Raw genomic sequence first — 17,144 nt, forward strand, 5'->3', positions numbered from 1 at the left:
TTTGTTTAATGCCATGTTTAGTATTCTAGTAGGTCATGTGAAGTCAGGGGTCAGAAGTGTGCTTGATTTAATACAACTGGATGTTTTGCCTGCTTTTTGTCTCTTCCTTTTGGTGTCCTGTCATTTGAATTTTATGTTTTTGCCTTTACTTCTTCAGACGACTTTCCTGGGTATCATTTTCTGTGTTGTGCTGGTCCTTTATGCTGGTACAGATTGCATTTGTTCATCTAAAATGCCTGTCCTGCACAATTTCCATCATTTTTACGGTCTTACATTTTGTCATTTTCTGCTTGAGTTTGGTTGTGGTTTGTTATATTTTGACAGTGGTTTGTCATACAGCTGTGAATAACCTCTTTGCTCTGCCCTTAAAACTTTCTTCATTGCAGTTGTTGAACAAAGTTAACTGAAATGGTCTTTCTTCCAACAGTGATTAGCACAGGCTGTATACAGCAACCAGGCAAACCAGTTGTTCTGGCTTATTAGCATTCTAAGTGCAGATTTTTTTATGCAAATATAAATATTATCTTCACTAAAGTATCTGTGTATGGATTTTTGCTGGGGAATTATGAATTTGATTTATAATATGTGGACATTTTACAGTTAGAAGTAGAGCTTCCTTATGTAAGGTAGATCTTTTGACTGTGAAATAAGAATATGGGTAACCCCCTCAAACCACTTCCCTTCCAGCCTAACAAATCAGCATATACTGTGGCTGCCATTAAAAAATTGTGAATTTTTCAGTGTCAGATAAGGGTCTGCTCCTTATTGCTAGAAACCCAGTTCAGATTTCTAATTTAAACCTAAATTAAGGAACAAACTAAATGAGCTCTGAATTTTTATTTTATGGTTGGTCTGTATGAAGGAGAATATTCTAGACTCCCTAGGTTATTACAGTACTATCCCTGGACGTGGAGCAAAGATTTCAAGCTTGAAGCTGGTCCAGAGTCATGCAGGAGCATACTCTGCTGTTTGTGCTGGAGTTCAAGGTGCTGGCTGTGATACATCAGCCTTTTGTAGTCAGTCTGCTCAACACTTTCTGTGCATCCTCTTGCAGTCAGCCTTGATCCCCAAGCTGGAGACCCCACATTCAAGTTAACCATGAGCTGGCAATGTGCCTGTGTGTCAGAGAATCCTCCAGGGCTGCAATAAGAACAGTGCCAATAGTTTAAGGGAGGTGGTCCTTCCTTTGCTGCTGAGGAGACATGTCTGGAGCAGGATATCCAGGCAGGGCTCCTTGGTAGAAGAGAGGCACATCGATACTGGAGTGAGGCCAGCAAAGGCACAGTAGTGACTAAAGGTTCTGGGCACAGGCTGGACAAGGAGAAGCTGAGAGAGCTGGGTCCATGCAGCCTGGAGAAAGTGGATCTTTTCAATCTAAATGACTATATGATGGGGGTTAAATAAAGAAGACAGAGACAGAATCTTCTTTGTGTCACTCAGCAAAATTCATGAAGTTCCATTTCAACATAAGAAAAAGCATTTTCCTTGAAAAGTGACAAAACACTGCCATACGCTGCCCAGAGAGGTCATGAAGGCTCCATGCTTAGAGATGTTTAAAACCCAACTGGACAGTGTTCTGGGCAACCCCTGTGGTTGATCTGCTCTGAGGGGGCTAGACCAAATGTACCCAGAGAGGCCCTGCAAGCCTAGCCATGGGCTGTGCTCTGCTGAAAGGGACTTTAGGCTCTGCCATTTGCTCTTCACATCCTCTGGTCCTCAGGTTCTCGCTCTTAGGCTGAAATGCTGTACAGATCTGAAGGCTCTGAATTTTATAGCATGCAATTCCTTAAAAACTTTGCTGGGGTGCTGATAGTATAATATGGAAAAGGTAGGGAGGCTGTAATACGTAGATTGGCTGAGTTCCTTAATGAAAAACCAATCTGTTGCTTTCTTGAGACATATAGAGCTTTTTATAGATGTTTTCTGGCTATTTTCACCAAAATGCATTATAGTAAAATATTATCTCTTTTCAGAGAGACCGATTTAAGTCTGAGTTGCAGATTATGTGTCTCTAAGAATAAGAGTCAAAAGGTCTGGAGAATTAAGCTGAGGTCTCATTGGCATGAAGTTTCTGTTACCTGTTCTTGACTCAAGTGTATTTTAGAGGATTGGAGTGCTAGGTACAGACTTACAAGAAAAGGAAATACACTGTCAATTGAATGAAAATAATATAGGCAAATACTCACCAGGATAAAATGGTGTTAGAAAATACTTACTGGAAGTAAAGGAAGAGTCTAATCTAATTACTGCTTGAATTACCCAGGAACATAGTTTCTGAACCATTCCATCTGCAGGTTACACAGATATTTTCTGAATGTAAAATACTGCTATTACTATTAGTAGTGTACTGTTATTAATAGTATACAATACTGTATTATTTTTACCATTCCTGTTGTAATAGTTTTAAAATCATACATTTTATTCTACTTAATACTTTATTTGTATGGATCACTGGAATTTTCCCATAACATCAGTACAGATCAATCATACAGTATAACAGTTATTCTGTAAGTAGCCTAAAGGATAGGAGCCCAGTCTTACCCACTAGATAGGGAGTAAAAAAGGACAGGTCTTTGTGTGCCAGATTCTGCCTTGGACACATGTGGGTGGTTTAATCAACGTGGCCCACACATCTCTGAAACAGAATTTGGACTTTAATTAGGCTGTCTTTTCACTGCCCTTCATGCAGTAGCTTTTCCTGGGAACTGACAGATTCATTTTGTTTGGGTTTGAATCCACTCACCAGAAAAGGTTTTGTAAATGTGGATGGTTGTTCACATGTACGACTTTGGGACTCTCCCCAGCTTCAGTTCTCTCCCTTCCCTCCTCCCCAGCTTTAGGCAGAGCTGCTGAGCAAAGTCTAGAGAAAGCATGCATCCCAACCTCCTCTGCATCCCAACCAGGTGAGCTGCATCTGGGAGGGAACACACCTGATGTGATATTTCACTGAGACAAATCTGAGCAAATTCAAACAAAAGTAAGGGCAGAAGGAGAGCAATGACATCACTGTATAACTCCATAATGTTTTGCTTTTTGTGCATTCATTTATTTTGGTTACAAATGCATGCATAAATGACTGCACCAGCCTCTGGTCCACACAGATGTCAATTAGCCATGGCCAGAGATGTCAATTAACAAATAACAGTAAGCTCAGGCTTTCTTCTGTGGTGCTCAGGAAAGCTCATTTGCAATCAGTGAGAAGTCGTCTCCAGACTTCCCAAGCCCTCAGATCTGGCTGAGGGAAAGTTGCTCTTAGCATCTCCATTTAATTACTGAACCCCAGCTGTGATAATCTCCCAAGCAAGAGACTTTCATGACCTGCCTGGAGCTGTACAGGGCATCTCAACTTTTTGGTTTGGGAGCCAAAAAACCTGCAGTCCCAACCAGTGCTGTTCACCAATCCCATCTATATAACGTGTTGATGAGATAATCAGCTGCAGTCTGCACCACAGCTTCCAGACAGAGCTCATTTAAGCTACAGGCACACTGTCATTTTTTCATTCTGTTTCTGATTCTTCGGAACTTTAGTAGGCTTTTTATATTTTATGCTTTTATATTTGTGTCTGTTTTATTGCTTATTTTATATCATAGCTCTAATTGAAGACACAGGACTTGACAGGCTGCAAAAAACAGTCTGGAAGCAATCAAACCAGTATTTTTATTTCACTGGTTAACACTTCTATTGTTTGACTTCTATACCAATTTGGCAGTTATCCTACATGCTGTATACATATATGCTAAATCTAAGTCTCTGCTGCTGAGAGCTTGTACTGTAAAGGCAACCCTTGACAAGTGCACTGAGCAAGGAGGGTTTTGCTGTCGAGCCCTGCTTCTGCAACAGAGGCCACAAACCTGCATTCTATAAAGGGGGCATTGAGAATTTGACAGCATATCTTTGGGACACAAAGGGAGGAAGTATTCTTCTATTCCTAGCCTGCCAATAATACCCGTTTCCTATGAACTGAAAAAACATGTTTACTTTCTATTTTATTTGAATCTTCCTTAGGAAAAACAAAACAAAACAACAGTACCACCACCACATGGCATGTGGTGGTACCACAATTACATGGATTGGCTTAATTGATTTCTGGACTGCTCCTACCCAGGGAAGTGTCACATATCTACCCATTATATTTCAATTCTTAAATTGTAGTTAGGTCTCTGATCCTCTGGAAACGTAAATAGAGCCATGAGTAGCCAGGCTGTCACACGAGTGAGCAGGCTGAAGGTTTGTCATCCCAGCAAGTGACAGCATCGTAGTTGGTGCAAAATAATCACTTCAGATACACCTTTCTTACAGACACCTTCATATAAATAACCATCATCACCCGTTGTTAAATCCAGCTGATCTTTGCCAGTTTGCTTTGCTGCCTGGGGATTTGCTAGCACAAATGAAGCAAACGTTAAGGGGCAGTGCCTGACTCTCCTGGGAAATGGTATGTCCTCAGATACTCAGTTAGGGATGAAGGATGCTGCTCAGGACAAAATGCAAAGTAGCATTACAGGGATCTGGCATTAATGCCTGAATGCTGAGGGAGGGGCAGGTGAATTTTCTTTCCAGTTCCAATAGTGTATCCAATCTCTTACAGCGCAGGATATTGCATTTCACTCAGTGAAACAGCCTGTTCTGGATAATGGCACTGTAAGATCCTGCTAGAGTTCTTACAGATGCAGGTGTGAATCTGCGCCTGCTTTCCTAACCCTGAGTGCTGGGCTCAGAGCTTCAACATCTGCAGTCATGACTATTCTAATCTGTTCTTGCAGGCAGATGATATAGCATCTATTATTAATACTGTTTAATAAATCCTATTAAAATAACTTCTTTCTAGTTACTTATAATTTTGCCAAACTTAAGCCAAGAGAGCTGAAATTGTGGTTTATTTTGCTTGTAGCTAGTTCTCTCTTATCTAAGCCAAAAAGGATTTCTGTCTTTGAGAATGGAAAAAGAAAATACTGGTTTGTCCATGTTAAAAAATCATTGCAACTTTTTATTTTCACATCCATATGGTGTTGTGGAGCGCGATTGCTCACCTTTGTGGCAGGGGCTGCCTTTTGTCCTCCTTGTGTAAATCTGACTGAATTTAGCAAATTTATGACGTTTGTGGATCTTTGGGGAAAAAAACAACACCGTTCTGAAGTACTCATCTCAGGCCTCACTGGAGTTTGACAGCTGAAATTTCCAAGATTTCCCTGCTCTTGGAGTCCACTGGGCTGTCTCCACATGTACTGCAAAGAGTAGCTGGACTCAGAGCTCCATGGACTCCTGGATTTTTCCACTGCAAAGCCCATTTCCAGAGCCTGATGTATGGTCAGCCAGTGCTGCACGTGAAAGCAGGAAGCCCTTCCTTCTCCGGAGCTCCCTGCAGATGCAGTGGGGTCCAGGTGGCCCTGAGAAGGAAGCAGCTTAACCATGGCCTTGTCATCGGAAAATCCAGGAAGAAAACTCTCTCACTCCAATGCGGCATTAGAAGAATAGAGGAAAGAGGGAAAAGAAGGCAAAAAAAGAGAGGGACTAAACCAGGAAAGAAATCTGATGGCACCGAAGAGTGAGAGTGGAGAGAAGCATTAACTGGAAGGTGAAAGGGAAAGAGGGAAGCTGATTATGGGAGGGTTAGAAGTCAGTGAGGAAAACCTGGACAGCGAATGGGGAGCTGCTTAGCTGCATGGAGGGCACGAAGAGATGCTCTTGCCTTGTCCCTGGCTGGATAGAATGCTGAGCAAAGGGAGGAGGGATGGAGTCGGACAAGGCGGAGTGCAGAAAAGTAGGAGACAGAAGATCCTGGGGAAAAGTACACAAAATTCAGAAGCAGAAGGATTTACACTGTAGAGGCAAGGAGCTGTATGCAGCCTGGGTGGCTGGGAAGGGCACTGAGAAAGTGTGCATGAAGGGGGAGAGAGGAGGAGAACAGGGAGACTGCAAATAGATAGCATGGTCCCCTTTAGGTAAGGAGAATGAGGGATCTGGGAAGCTGTAGGGGGGGTAGTGAGCATGCCTGAGCAAGGAGAACAGGCAGTGTGTGAGGAGGGGGAAAAGGGACAGGGCGGCAATGAGAACTGTGAACATGGAAGATAACCTGTGCATATAAACTGACCATAAGATGGGAAGAAGAAGGACCATGAGGGCAGGGGAGCAAGGAGACTGCAGGGGGAAAATAAAGAGTGGAGCTGAGGGCACTTGGATGATCATATACACAGTTATGTTCTGGAGGAGAAAATATCAAAGCAAGCCTTTTGCTCTTAAAACACAGAAAGTTTGTGGTTACAAGGGCTTGTTCCACAGCCCTTTGCTGTTCTTGGAAACATCTTCTGCACAAATAAGCTTTGTTACCACTGTACAGAGTCATGTTTATACTTGAAAATAAGTTATCTTTTTAAGCCTTGGACCTGCTTCAGCCTTCTGTAGCAAAAGCAGCTCAGTGAGCTGAGGACCAGCCTGCTTGTTAGTAGGGTTTCGTGAGTGTTTCTCCTGGAGGTTTATGCTAGTGTATGCTGACACTCACATGAGCACTTTTCCCTTTTACAGGCAGACAGAGTCTGCACAGGCATCTGTAGATGAAAATAAGGTTCCGTGGGGCATCTCCTTGTGTGCACCTCTGTTCCTCCTCATCCTTTTGGCTCCCCACTTTGTTATTCTCAGTAGCAGATCCTGGTGGCAAGCACAGACACTGCTTAGTAGGAAAAATAATGAGATATTTAATGTATTTCTAGCCTTCTTTAATGTGTTGTAGCTGCGGTTACAAGGCTGAAACCAGCACCATATGACCATGCTACTTTGGGAATAGTCTATAAATGCAGTTAAAGAAGTTTCAAGATATTTATTTGGTGCCTAAGTCATGTGAGTAGAGGTTTATCACAATCAGTAGGAATGCTGGATTTTCATATCACACATTTGCTGCCTAGCATGATTAGCAGGAAATTTAATTTGCACTAATTAGCCTTAGGGGAGCAAAAAATTAACATGATGGGAAAGTTTCAGGTTTTGCTATATACCATACCAAGATGGAAAAATTTGAGTTAAAGCTCAAGTCTTATGCTGATACACTGGACTTCATTTTCTCTAAATTGAATTAAAAGACTGTAGAAAATTAATATATGCACGGCGAGTGGGTGGGTTTTTTAGGAGCTTGAGTTGTAGAATAGTTGTTCAAAGTATTCATTGAACTGTCAGCCACATCCAGAGAGCACAGAATATTTTAATCCTTAAAATTATGTTGATATCTAACATTGCAGTAAAAGCTTTAGGAAGTCCTTATTTTCTATATTTGTATATTTTCCTTACATAATGTGTATTATAACTGCACATGCAGTATTCCACGTTGTAACGCACAGAGCAGAAACAGCTTTCACAGAACCACTTCTGTGAAAACACCATAGTTTTTAATTTACAACACCCACTTGCAAATACATTTTTAGGGTCAAGTGCCCTTGTTTGTATGCTGGTAAAATTCCCATGAAAATAAGTTTTTCAGAAATTACTCTGAAAGGTATACAGCAAATAAGAGAGGCATGAGTCACCGCATAGTCCTGGTAGATAAATAAGAATTAGGAGCTAATCAACTCTAATTTTGCCTTTTGGTGGTGATTTTCTGTCTCATTGTTCCAGAACACTTAGTTTGGATCTCTCAGTTTTTCCCTCTGAAGATGGAGGTAATTTTCATGTATCCACCACTCAGAATTGCTGTGGATTGATTAATGCATGCAAGGCAATGACTCATTCAGTATGGAACTATCAGTCTATTATAAGCTAAAGTGTTCTTTCATACAAGCTTGTGGTTGCATCCAAATTTATCTGTAAAAAAGGATGTGGAAAACATTGGTTGCGTACGAGATAATTGCCTTTGATACCTTTTTCTACTACTCTGTGCATCCAAAATGCATGCCGTGCTCACTATTACTATTACTTACTTGCAGAACTCAGTACTTGGAGTCCATACTCCTGAGGAGTAAGAGTGGATATAAGCTCCTGCAGGTGCTTATATATATATATAAGCTCCTACAGCTGCTCAGACCTTCTAGCCTGTGGCACAAATACACTCAGTCTAAAGAGAGATTTCAGGTAGACTCTCTGTTGGCAATCGTATGTTGTATACCATACACTGTATTGCATTCTCAGGTCTTCCTTCACTCTACAGATTGATAGCTGTAGCTGTCCTATTCAGTCAACAGTGTGTGTGTGTGCATGTGTGTGGCTGTATATACATACACGTGTGCACACGCAAACGTATTTGTGTCCACAACACCTCTATATAAATGCACTTTGCCTTTTTGAGTGTACAAATGCATTTCTGTAAGTGCTCAGCACTTGTATTTATACATTTATGAGTAATATCCAACTTTCAGTCATAATTGACACCATGTGGCTCTCTGATGATAATCTGTATGATATCTCTGTATGATAATCACTTTGGGACAAAAAACTTGCAGATGGTTTCAAAAGTGACTCTAACTCACCATCAGTGTAAAGAGATTAAATAAGATGAGCTCACTGTCTCTGAATATCAGAATAAGCTGTTTTCATTGATTTCACTGGGAGCAGGCACAACTCCATTTCTACAGCAGACAGAAAACATGTATTATATTACTTAAATGAAAGTTTGATTTCATTGCACTTAAATTTATTCATGTTCTGTTAGCAAATGGTTGAAGATTTTATAACCTAGAGCCTTTGCTGAATTCTGCTTTGTATTTTCCTCACAGCAATTGGAAGGACCCTCATTCCTCGTTATTTTAGCACTGTCTTTGAAGGAGGTGTAACAGACCTGTATTACATTCTCAAGCACTCAAAAGAGTCATACCACAACTCATCCATCACAGTGGACTGTGATCAATGCACCATGGTCACTCAGCATGGAAAACCCATGTTTACCAAGGTAACAGGGAAGACTCAAAAAAGCACGTTGTTTGTTTTTGTTTTGTTTGGGTTTTTTTTCTTTCTTTCCAGTGTGTCTGAGAGTGAAAAATATTGGCTGTTGCATTTTTCTGGTAGACTGAGGTTATTTCTAATACTGAAAACCCTTGGATCCCTTTAATTACTATTTTCTGTATTCATTACATGACTGGAAAATCCTGTGGGCATCTTCTGCAATTCTCCCAGAAAGATTGCAAAAGAAGTACATACTGCCAGGTTTCTGGAACTATCAGATGTACATGAATTAAATGCAACCTGCCCATCTCCTTTTCTCTTGGCTCAATTTTAAAGCAACACTGAGATTTTACATTGCTGGTACCTACCATTTTGGGTGGCTCACTTTACACTTGATATTCAGTCTAAGGACTGTAAAGCCCCAGGAAAAAGGTGATTTAATACAGCAGGATGCTGGTCCAAAGGGCAGGGAAGTCAGTGGAGGGACTCAATTGATTTGAGCATGTTCTGCGTCAGGCAGTTAGTACATATTCAATATTTGCAACTGATAGTGAATTATGGAATATAATGAATTATATTATCTTCATGCATTGGCTACTTCAATTCTTCAATTGAAGTGTGTGTTGTATATTTATAAAAACAGTACCAAAAAGATGGGAAGTCCAAGTCAAAATAAAAATCTACCTTAAAAACCAGTAAACCGATTTTGAAAATGGAAAGGCACACTTCATAATTTAACAGAAAATGTTTCTTTTGTATCTTGTACCTGTTCACTTCTGTGAACGCCAGCTTTCATGTGGAAAAAAAAAGCACAAAAGAAAAGGTGCATCAGGAGGAGATAATCCATCCATATTGCCCTTATGACAACGTCATGCTTAGGGGCTGCATGGCACATGCAGTTTTAGCATGTGTGTCTTCTGTGACAATGTTATTCCTCATGGTGTGGGGCTTAAAGGATGGGGAGAAGAAGCCACCCATGTGCGGAGCACTGGTGAGCTGGGAGGTGTGCATTTTATGGTATATTTGTTCCAGCTGTCCCACTCCAGCCCCCTGTGATTTACACAGAGACAAACATGGAGATATTCCTGGGTGGCACCTCTTTGCCACCTCAGTGCTCACGAACAGTTGTCCATGGTTGCCACATGCAGAAAACATGGAGAGGTGTAGGGTGGCTGCTTCTTTGTGGAGCTGCCTTTAAAGGTTGTTTTTCTCTGTAATGCCTGTATGTTAAAATGGCTGGATAAGTAGTACTGTTGAAATAGAAGACAGCATTTAGTCGAATAAAGGAGAAAAGAATAATACGTTGCTCTCAGAAAAAAAGTTAGAGCCAAATGCTGTCTCAGCTGTGCATGTGTAACTTCTAGCAGAGATAGTGAGGTCATGGATCTTGAACCCAAAGGTAGACTCTTAACTCCCACAGCATTGCTGGAAGAACAGAACTCCCATAAGCAGCGCTCCAGTTGACTGAGTAACTCCTCACATCATGTCTGAATTTGACCCAGTGAAGGGTTTTTTTTTTAGTGCAAAAATACAAATAAGCTATTCTTGCTAATAGCTATTTCAGTTTCACAAACAACTTGTAAGCTACAAATTCACTAGCATCTAATATAATGGGCTGGAACAGTTCTCATCACATATTGAATCAGGAATCTGCAGCTGCATTTTATTCATTTAGACATTTTCCCAGTTAGAGCTATTCTCTGCATACTGCGATATTGGATGAATATATAACACAGCACTTCCATTTTTTTTTCCAACAAATATGGCTAGAATGTGCCTACCAGTGAGGATACAAATAGTTCTGCTTGTCTTTAGAAGGCTGTTGTCCACATCAAGTAAGGTGCACACTTAAGAACAGATTTTATCAAGGTATAAATAAGTACTGTAAAAAATAAACACACTTCAGTGGCATGAATTAGAGTGGCAAAGAAGAGACCAAAGCCCTGACTGCCATGTTCATTTGCCCGGGCAGATGTTTGGGTGTTTTTTTTTTCCAGGCAAAGGAAAGAATAATGAGTATTTCCAATACTCTGTTTTTGACTGTTTTCCAACACTCCAACTTCATGTATAGCCAAACTGGTTTTCTGCAGTTCGTGGTTTTTGTAGTTCCTGATAACATCACAGAGGTGAACTTTGCTTCCACCCTGAGATCAAGGAGCACCCACTGATGGGACAGGCCTTCTCTTGTGCTCCATCGACCTGATTTATAACCGTGGCACTCAAACACTCCCGGTGATTTTGGCCCTCCAGCACATTCCGGATTTGTAAAAGCATCAGCTTTCTTTTAAAGCAAAGAGTCAGGTTTGAGAGATGGCCATTAACAAAAGGGGAAAGAGTTTTAATAGGTGCATTGTATCACTACTACAAGAATCCGAGCTTTAAGGGACAGGAATGGATTTATTTCTCGTAGGCGCAGGCAGTTGAATTTCCTGCAATTAATAAGTGCAGCGAAGGGGTTAAAAAGCTATTGGTTAGTTTGAGAAACGTTCTTTTTTAGTTTTTTTCCTGGCCTAGTCTAGAGCAACCACGTGATATGCTGAATGCCTGCCAGCCTCTTTCTTGTTGATCCTCCGGAGACCATCTGTGCTGGGGGCATTGATTAGAGTGTGTCTGCTGGGATTACATCTTTTCTGTTGCCATGCCAACTAATCAGCTGATTTTGGTTACCACAGAAACAAAATGTCAGAGCTCACAGTACGGTAACATGAATTCAGCACAACAGAAAATGTTTTCTTAATTGGAGACCCTTTTGATTTTTTGGACTCTATGTAAAAGGTAGCATTAAAAAAAAAAAAAAAGAAAAGAAAAAAAAGGCCCATTTAAAATAAGAACTGCACCGATTTTATTGATTAAAAGCAGTGCGTAAAATTCTGCTCCACATAAGGAAATTAAATTCCTTTATAAGATGTATAAATTTTTACCACTGTGATATGAGGTATGCGTTTCAGTTTTTCTATTAGAATTTGTTAATGCTAGTGCATAAAACAAGTCTGTTAAGAGCTGTGGGTTTTTGAGCCGCAGAAGAAACACTTGAGAAGCCACAGGTATTATTATTAAGAAATATTTTAAACCTGAAGTATTTTCATTTAACCAGTCAGTAATCAGGAACTCTGACCTCAGCACAGTAACGTTAATACAGCAGAATGCTTTTCTTCTTGTTTTAATCCTTATCTGCACATGTGTATATCTCTGGGTAATTTCTTATCATACTACAAGTGATGTGAAAACCAAGATCAGGGTCAAACGACAACGTAAGTTACATTAAGAATTTGAAGGCTTCACCAAGGTGTGCTAAAGGGGGCAGAGGAGAACCTGTTGCAACATTCTTCTTCTAGAGTAATTTATCCGTATAATATGCCTGTTAAAATTACCTGTGTATTTTTGTAGAAACAACCATGAGAAAGAGTCGTGATACCATTAATGAACTGCTAACCAGAAAAGCCACGCATTGGCAAAGCAGGAACTAGTCTGATCTGAGCTAGGGTTGTAAAAAGGCCCAATGGCCTCAACCAAATCTAGGATGGCTCATTGCTCAATCAGATATTAGATGTATTAAAATTGAATTTGCAAGAACCTTTTCTTTTAGAAGTTGTTACACGAGGTCTCTACAGTATCTCTGCACCATGTACTGTGAAATTCTGCTTGGAATAGGAGTTGTAAGTCGAAGCATTCAATTAAAAAAAAAACAATCAACAACAGAGGTAACTAAATTTGGATCAGGCCTCGTTTATGTTTTCCAGGGTGCCCCAAGGCAGGCATGTATTTTGCACCTACTTCTTTTAAAGAAGACCACAACTATAGCATTTTTTTTCCAAATACAGCTGTGGACAGTTACTCAAAAGTCTTCAGTAATTTATTTTATTCGTCATTTCCAGGTAGTACCCCCTTGCTGCCTCCCATATGTGTCTCTTCCTTAGATAAGAGCTCTCACAGCGCTGCAGGAGTCACTGGCCATAGATGCAGCACCACTGTACCCTCTGGCTTTTCACTATTGTCCCACCATGCCATGGAAGGGCAGCGTTAATAAAAGTAGATAAGAAATGAAAGAAAAGTAAAAATGAGATAAAAAGATAAAAATACTTGGAAGACAAGAATGAGAAGAAAAAAAAATGCCATTCAGGGTACCCTGTACTCCAAGTGCATAGGAAGGGAAAGCTTATATGCCCATCTACTGTGAGGCAAGATCAACCTAAGAAAAGTTGGAAACAGTGGGGTCAGCAGCTTTGTATCAGGTGTGCACACTTGGACCTCAGTCACCTCTATTGCAAGGGTGGGTCATTAATTAGCAATCCTGAACCAAGACAGAGGGAGAATTGATGCAATAAATAAGATTTAGTGAGTACAATGCTCTGTTTGTGAAATGCTATAAAATCTTTAGTACTATAAGGTACTATCTGCTCTGCAGTAAGGCCACTGAAGTCATTTTCCCGCATTCATTGTTTCCACCCATGACAAAGAAAAATAATTAGTCCAGCACAGGTGAACAATAGAATACTGTTCTGATATTTTTGAATGTTGTTTGATCGATGATACAGTACCACTGAAAGCAAAATTCCTGGGAATTTATGTCATGCATTTTTATGTATTCTAGGTATGCACAGAAGGACGTCTTATCTTGGAGTTTACTTTTGATGATCTTATGAGAATAAAAACATGGCACTTTACTATTAGACAATACAGAGAATTAGTCCCACGCAGCATTCTAGCCATGCATGTAAGTAATCCTTATTTCACTTGACCTAATGCAAAGAGATGAGATTAGGTTTATGAAGAACTCCAGCAAATTTCACACCCAAGGCAATTAACTATAAATATTTTCTTTTGCCTGCAACTACATCCATTTACAAGTGCCTTCATTGCTCCTTCCTATCTCAGTGCTTTATTGTTGCCACTGTTGCTGTATTTTGATTTTGCTTTAGCACAGTTTTGTTTTTAATCCCGTTTGGTGGTCTGTATGGTTTTGGCTGAAAATCTGTACTTATTGATATCAACTAAACATCAGAGAATTTCCATCATTGTAGACACAAATTTTCTTGGTCTTTAAATTCAGCTAACTAATTTTGTCCTTACATAAGGCAGAAAATAAATAAATATCACATATTTACTCAAAATACTTCAGAATTGTAATCCAGGTCTTCCCTTCCTAATACTTCAAGGCTTTTTTTTTTCTTTGTAATTGGATGAAAACGTACACAATGGAACATTAAAACTTTATATATTCTACAGGATGAAGTCAAACTATAATAAAGTAAATCACTGAGGGGAAACAAAGAACGGAGTATTATTGCTGCTTTCAGTTCTGCATTGCAGAAGCATTCAGATTAGTAGCGCTCCATGTACAAAATTAATTACAGGGCTATCGTGCTGTAGAGGGTAAGAATACAGCCCCAAATATACGTCCTTATTTTGACATCAAGTTACTTGGATATCCAAAGTTAAATATATATATATTAGGAGTTTTAAATAACTTAAGTGGCCCAGACTTTTATTGGAAATGTGTTCCTCCATTTCTATCCTTTTTTTTTCCTAGGTTTTTGTTTTGTTTTGTTTTTTAAGAGGGTTCAACTTCTGAACTATTCGACAATATCCCATTAAATAAGGATGGCTGTGGGCACAATTTTATATTTAGGGAGGTTACGATTCAAAGAGACCAGAGCCACATTAGCTAACAACCAGCAGGTATTAATTGTAGAAATGAGATTGATCTCATTCTAAAGCAGAGGCTGGTCTCACAGGTAAAGCTCCTGGCTTGGCTCAGAGAAGGATTGTGCTCATGCTTTTCCAGTTTCATCTGAGGTAAAATAACCTAAACCAGAAGGGTTCTCCAGCCTGTGCTTAGTGCCTCTCACATGATTAGGTCTGTTAGAAAGTGCTTTGATGAGTTCTCTGCTTCAATTTCTCATACACAAAAAGAAAGCAATACCTTCTTTACTCCTGCCTTTATCTGCTTACTTTCCTTGTTTTCCAGCCAACAAATGTAAGGCTCGAGATCCTACAGGAAGCTCTTTGTGGGGTGGGTAGGAGGGGTGCTCTGCTTGTCTGTGCCCTATGCATGACCAGACCTCCAAGGTGTATTACGTGAATGGTTATGGACAGGAGGAAGTATTGGAAAACAATTCCTCATTCTGGTTCAATTTTTTAAGGTTTTGCATGTTCCTGTGCAAACAAAGCTCTGTAGCTTATGGCATAAATTCATTATCAATAGGAATGACATCTCTCTTCAAAGAACCTTCCCCACATTCCACCAAGCGCATAAAGAAAAGCAAATAGATGAAAAGCAAAGTGAAAATTCTTTTTCTCTCTGTTGTTTAGGCACAAGACCCTCAGGTGCTGGAGCAGCTGTCCAAAAACATCACTCGAATGGGTCTGACAAACTTCACCCTCAACTACCTCAGGGTAAGCATACCATAGCCAACATTTATTGTGAGCATTTTTTAGAAGTTACTGTTAGCTTTGAGTCAAGGTAATGAGAGCAGAGCCTGTGTCAGACAGGTAGGAGATGGACCTAACTCTTATCAGGAATGCAGAAGACTGCAATAAAGATGTGGTTGCTAATAATGCAGCATTAAAAAGGATAAGAAGTTTGTCATGGAGTTGAAGGAATGTGTGCACAACACTGTTTTTGATGGTATTACTTCTCATGTTTGATAAAAGGAGTGATTTTTTTTTTCAAGCAAAACTGTTTCACTGTTCCTGAGAAAATGGCAGCTTGTTCTCATTAACAACTGCCCGTATTCTCCACCTCCCCACCTCTCTGAGCAAACACTCAGCTCCAGTTCTGGCTGCAGCAGTTCCTCAAACCAGCTCTTGCTTCACGTGCTTCTGGGAGCCTGAGCTCCCTCCTCAGCCTTGCATTGAATCGAGTGTGGTTTTTTTATGATTAAATAATGCATTTGTTCCCATTGCTTTCTGACCCTTAAAGTGCATTCAAAGTTTATAAGTTTATTTTTATTTTTCAGAGTATTCCCTGGTGTGGGCTTACAATGCATACACTGAAATATGGGTTCATAGAGTTCATTTTTCAAGGTTAAAATTAAGATTTTTCTTATTCCTAAACATGCCATTAATAGATAAAATGGGGCAGATAACTCAATAATAAACCAAGCTAACTTGTCCAAGAAATCTGGTTTTATTCCTTCTAATTGTGTAATAATTCAAGATGCTTCTTGAAGATGACAAGAACACACTGGAAAGTGCAGGTTTTTTTCAGCTCAAGGTAGAGCCGAGAGCCTGTACTGTACTGTTGTAGCTGTGCTTTTCTCAGGGCTGTGATCCTTGTAAAATCTTTCTTATGGTGAAGTCCTATCCCAGAGTGTTGTGGACTCCAAGGAGGAGCAGTGTCAGGATGGAGACATGGTGAGATTTCTCTCACTGTGTATGTCTATGGCTTATAGAGAGGCTGTAGTTTTCCTTGCTCTTCCAGGATAATAAGCCTTTGTTGGTAGTTGTTTATGTGGTGCTGGCTGAAAAGTTACTGTTCAAATTATAGTTTGAGTTACACAGGGCAGGTTGGCTGTAACTGAAAGAAGAATTTGTCATAAAACCTCAGAGGAATAAGGTGCTACATTAGAATTTCCCCCGTAAAGTCGAGGACAGTATGTCTATGTTGTATATATTGCATTCTCTCCAACATCTCTTATCTCTAACTTGGAGAGCTGAGGATTTGAAGAGTTGGTTATTTGCACGTGCAGATAGAGATAGGGCAAGGGGGAACGGTTTTAAATTAAGAGAGGAGATTTAGATTAGATGGTAGGAGGAAATTTTCCACTCAGAGGGTGGTGAGGCACTGGCACAGGCTGTGCAGAGAGGTTGTGGATGCCCTATACCTGGAGGCATTCAAGGCCAGGTTGGCTGAGGCCCTGGGCAGCCTGAGCTGGTGGGTGGGAACCCTGCCCATGACAGAGGCATTGGAATTAGATGATGCTTAAGGTTCTTTCCAGCCCAAGCCATTTTGTGATTCTGTGATCTCACAGCTTGCTATACTGGAGCTGTCCTTCAGAAATGGCCACCGGGGATCCCTCCTAAGTCACACCATGTTTTGCATTACAGCAAACAGCAGCAGGCATCTGTCTTCAGTAGGCTATTTCCATCTTTTCTTTCAGAGTTTTCCTATGCTACAGGACATCGCCTGACTTTTGAGGTCTTTGATTCCCTTAGCGTGGCTGGACACACCTGCGAGTGCTTGGGCTGGTTCAGCACATGTTCTCCGCAGGGCTCAGGAGGCCAGGCCAAATTTGCAGCACATCCCCGTCCCCGATCCCTTCCAGGTCCTTTGTGGCAC

At 40.4% G+C, this 17,144-nt stretch overlaps 1 protein-coding gene across 13 annotated transcripts in view; it reads left to right on the top strand.

Annotated features, from left to right (window-relative positions):
• LDB2 (LIM domain binding 2) overlaps positions 1 to 17,144 on the top strand; it is a 357,319-nt gene that overhangs the window by 296,796 nt on the left and 43,379 nt on the right. For all 13 annotated transcript variants that reach the window (XM_046939902.1, XM_015285735.4, XM_015285728.4 and 10 more), the window contains 3 exons: positions 8,698 to 8,870; positions 13,455 to 13,577; positions 15,176 to 15,259. In XM_046939902.1, the coding sequence (XP_046795858.1) occupies positions 8,698 to 8,870; positions 13,455 to 13,577; positions 15,176 to 15,259 (380 nt within the window). The remainder of the gene's footprint in view (positions 1 to 8,697; positions 8,871 to 13,454; positions 13,578 to 15,175; positions 15,260 to 17,144) is intronic.

The sequence above is a fragment of the Gallus gallus genome, chromosome 4 (assembly GCF_016699485.2).
Source record: "Gallus gallus isolate bGalGal1 chromosome 4, bGalGal1.mat.broiler.GRCg7b, whole genome shotgun sequence".
In the NCBI taxonomy this organism is placed as follows: Eukaryota; Metazoa; Chordata; class Aves; order Galliformes; family Phasianidae; genus Gallus; species Gallus gallus.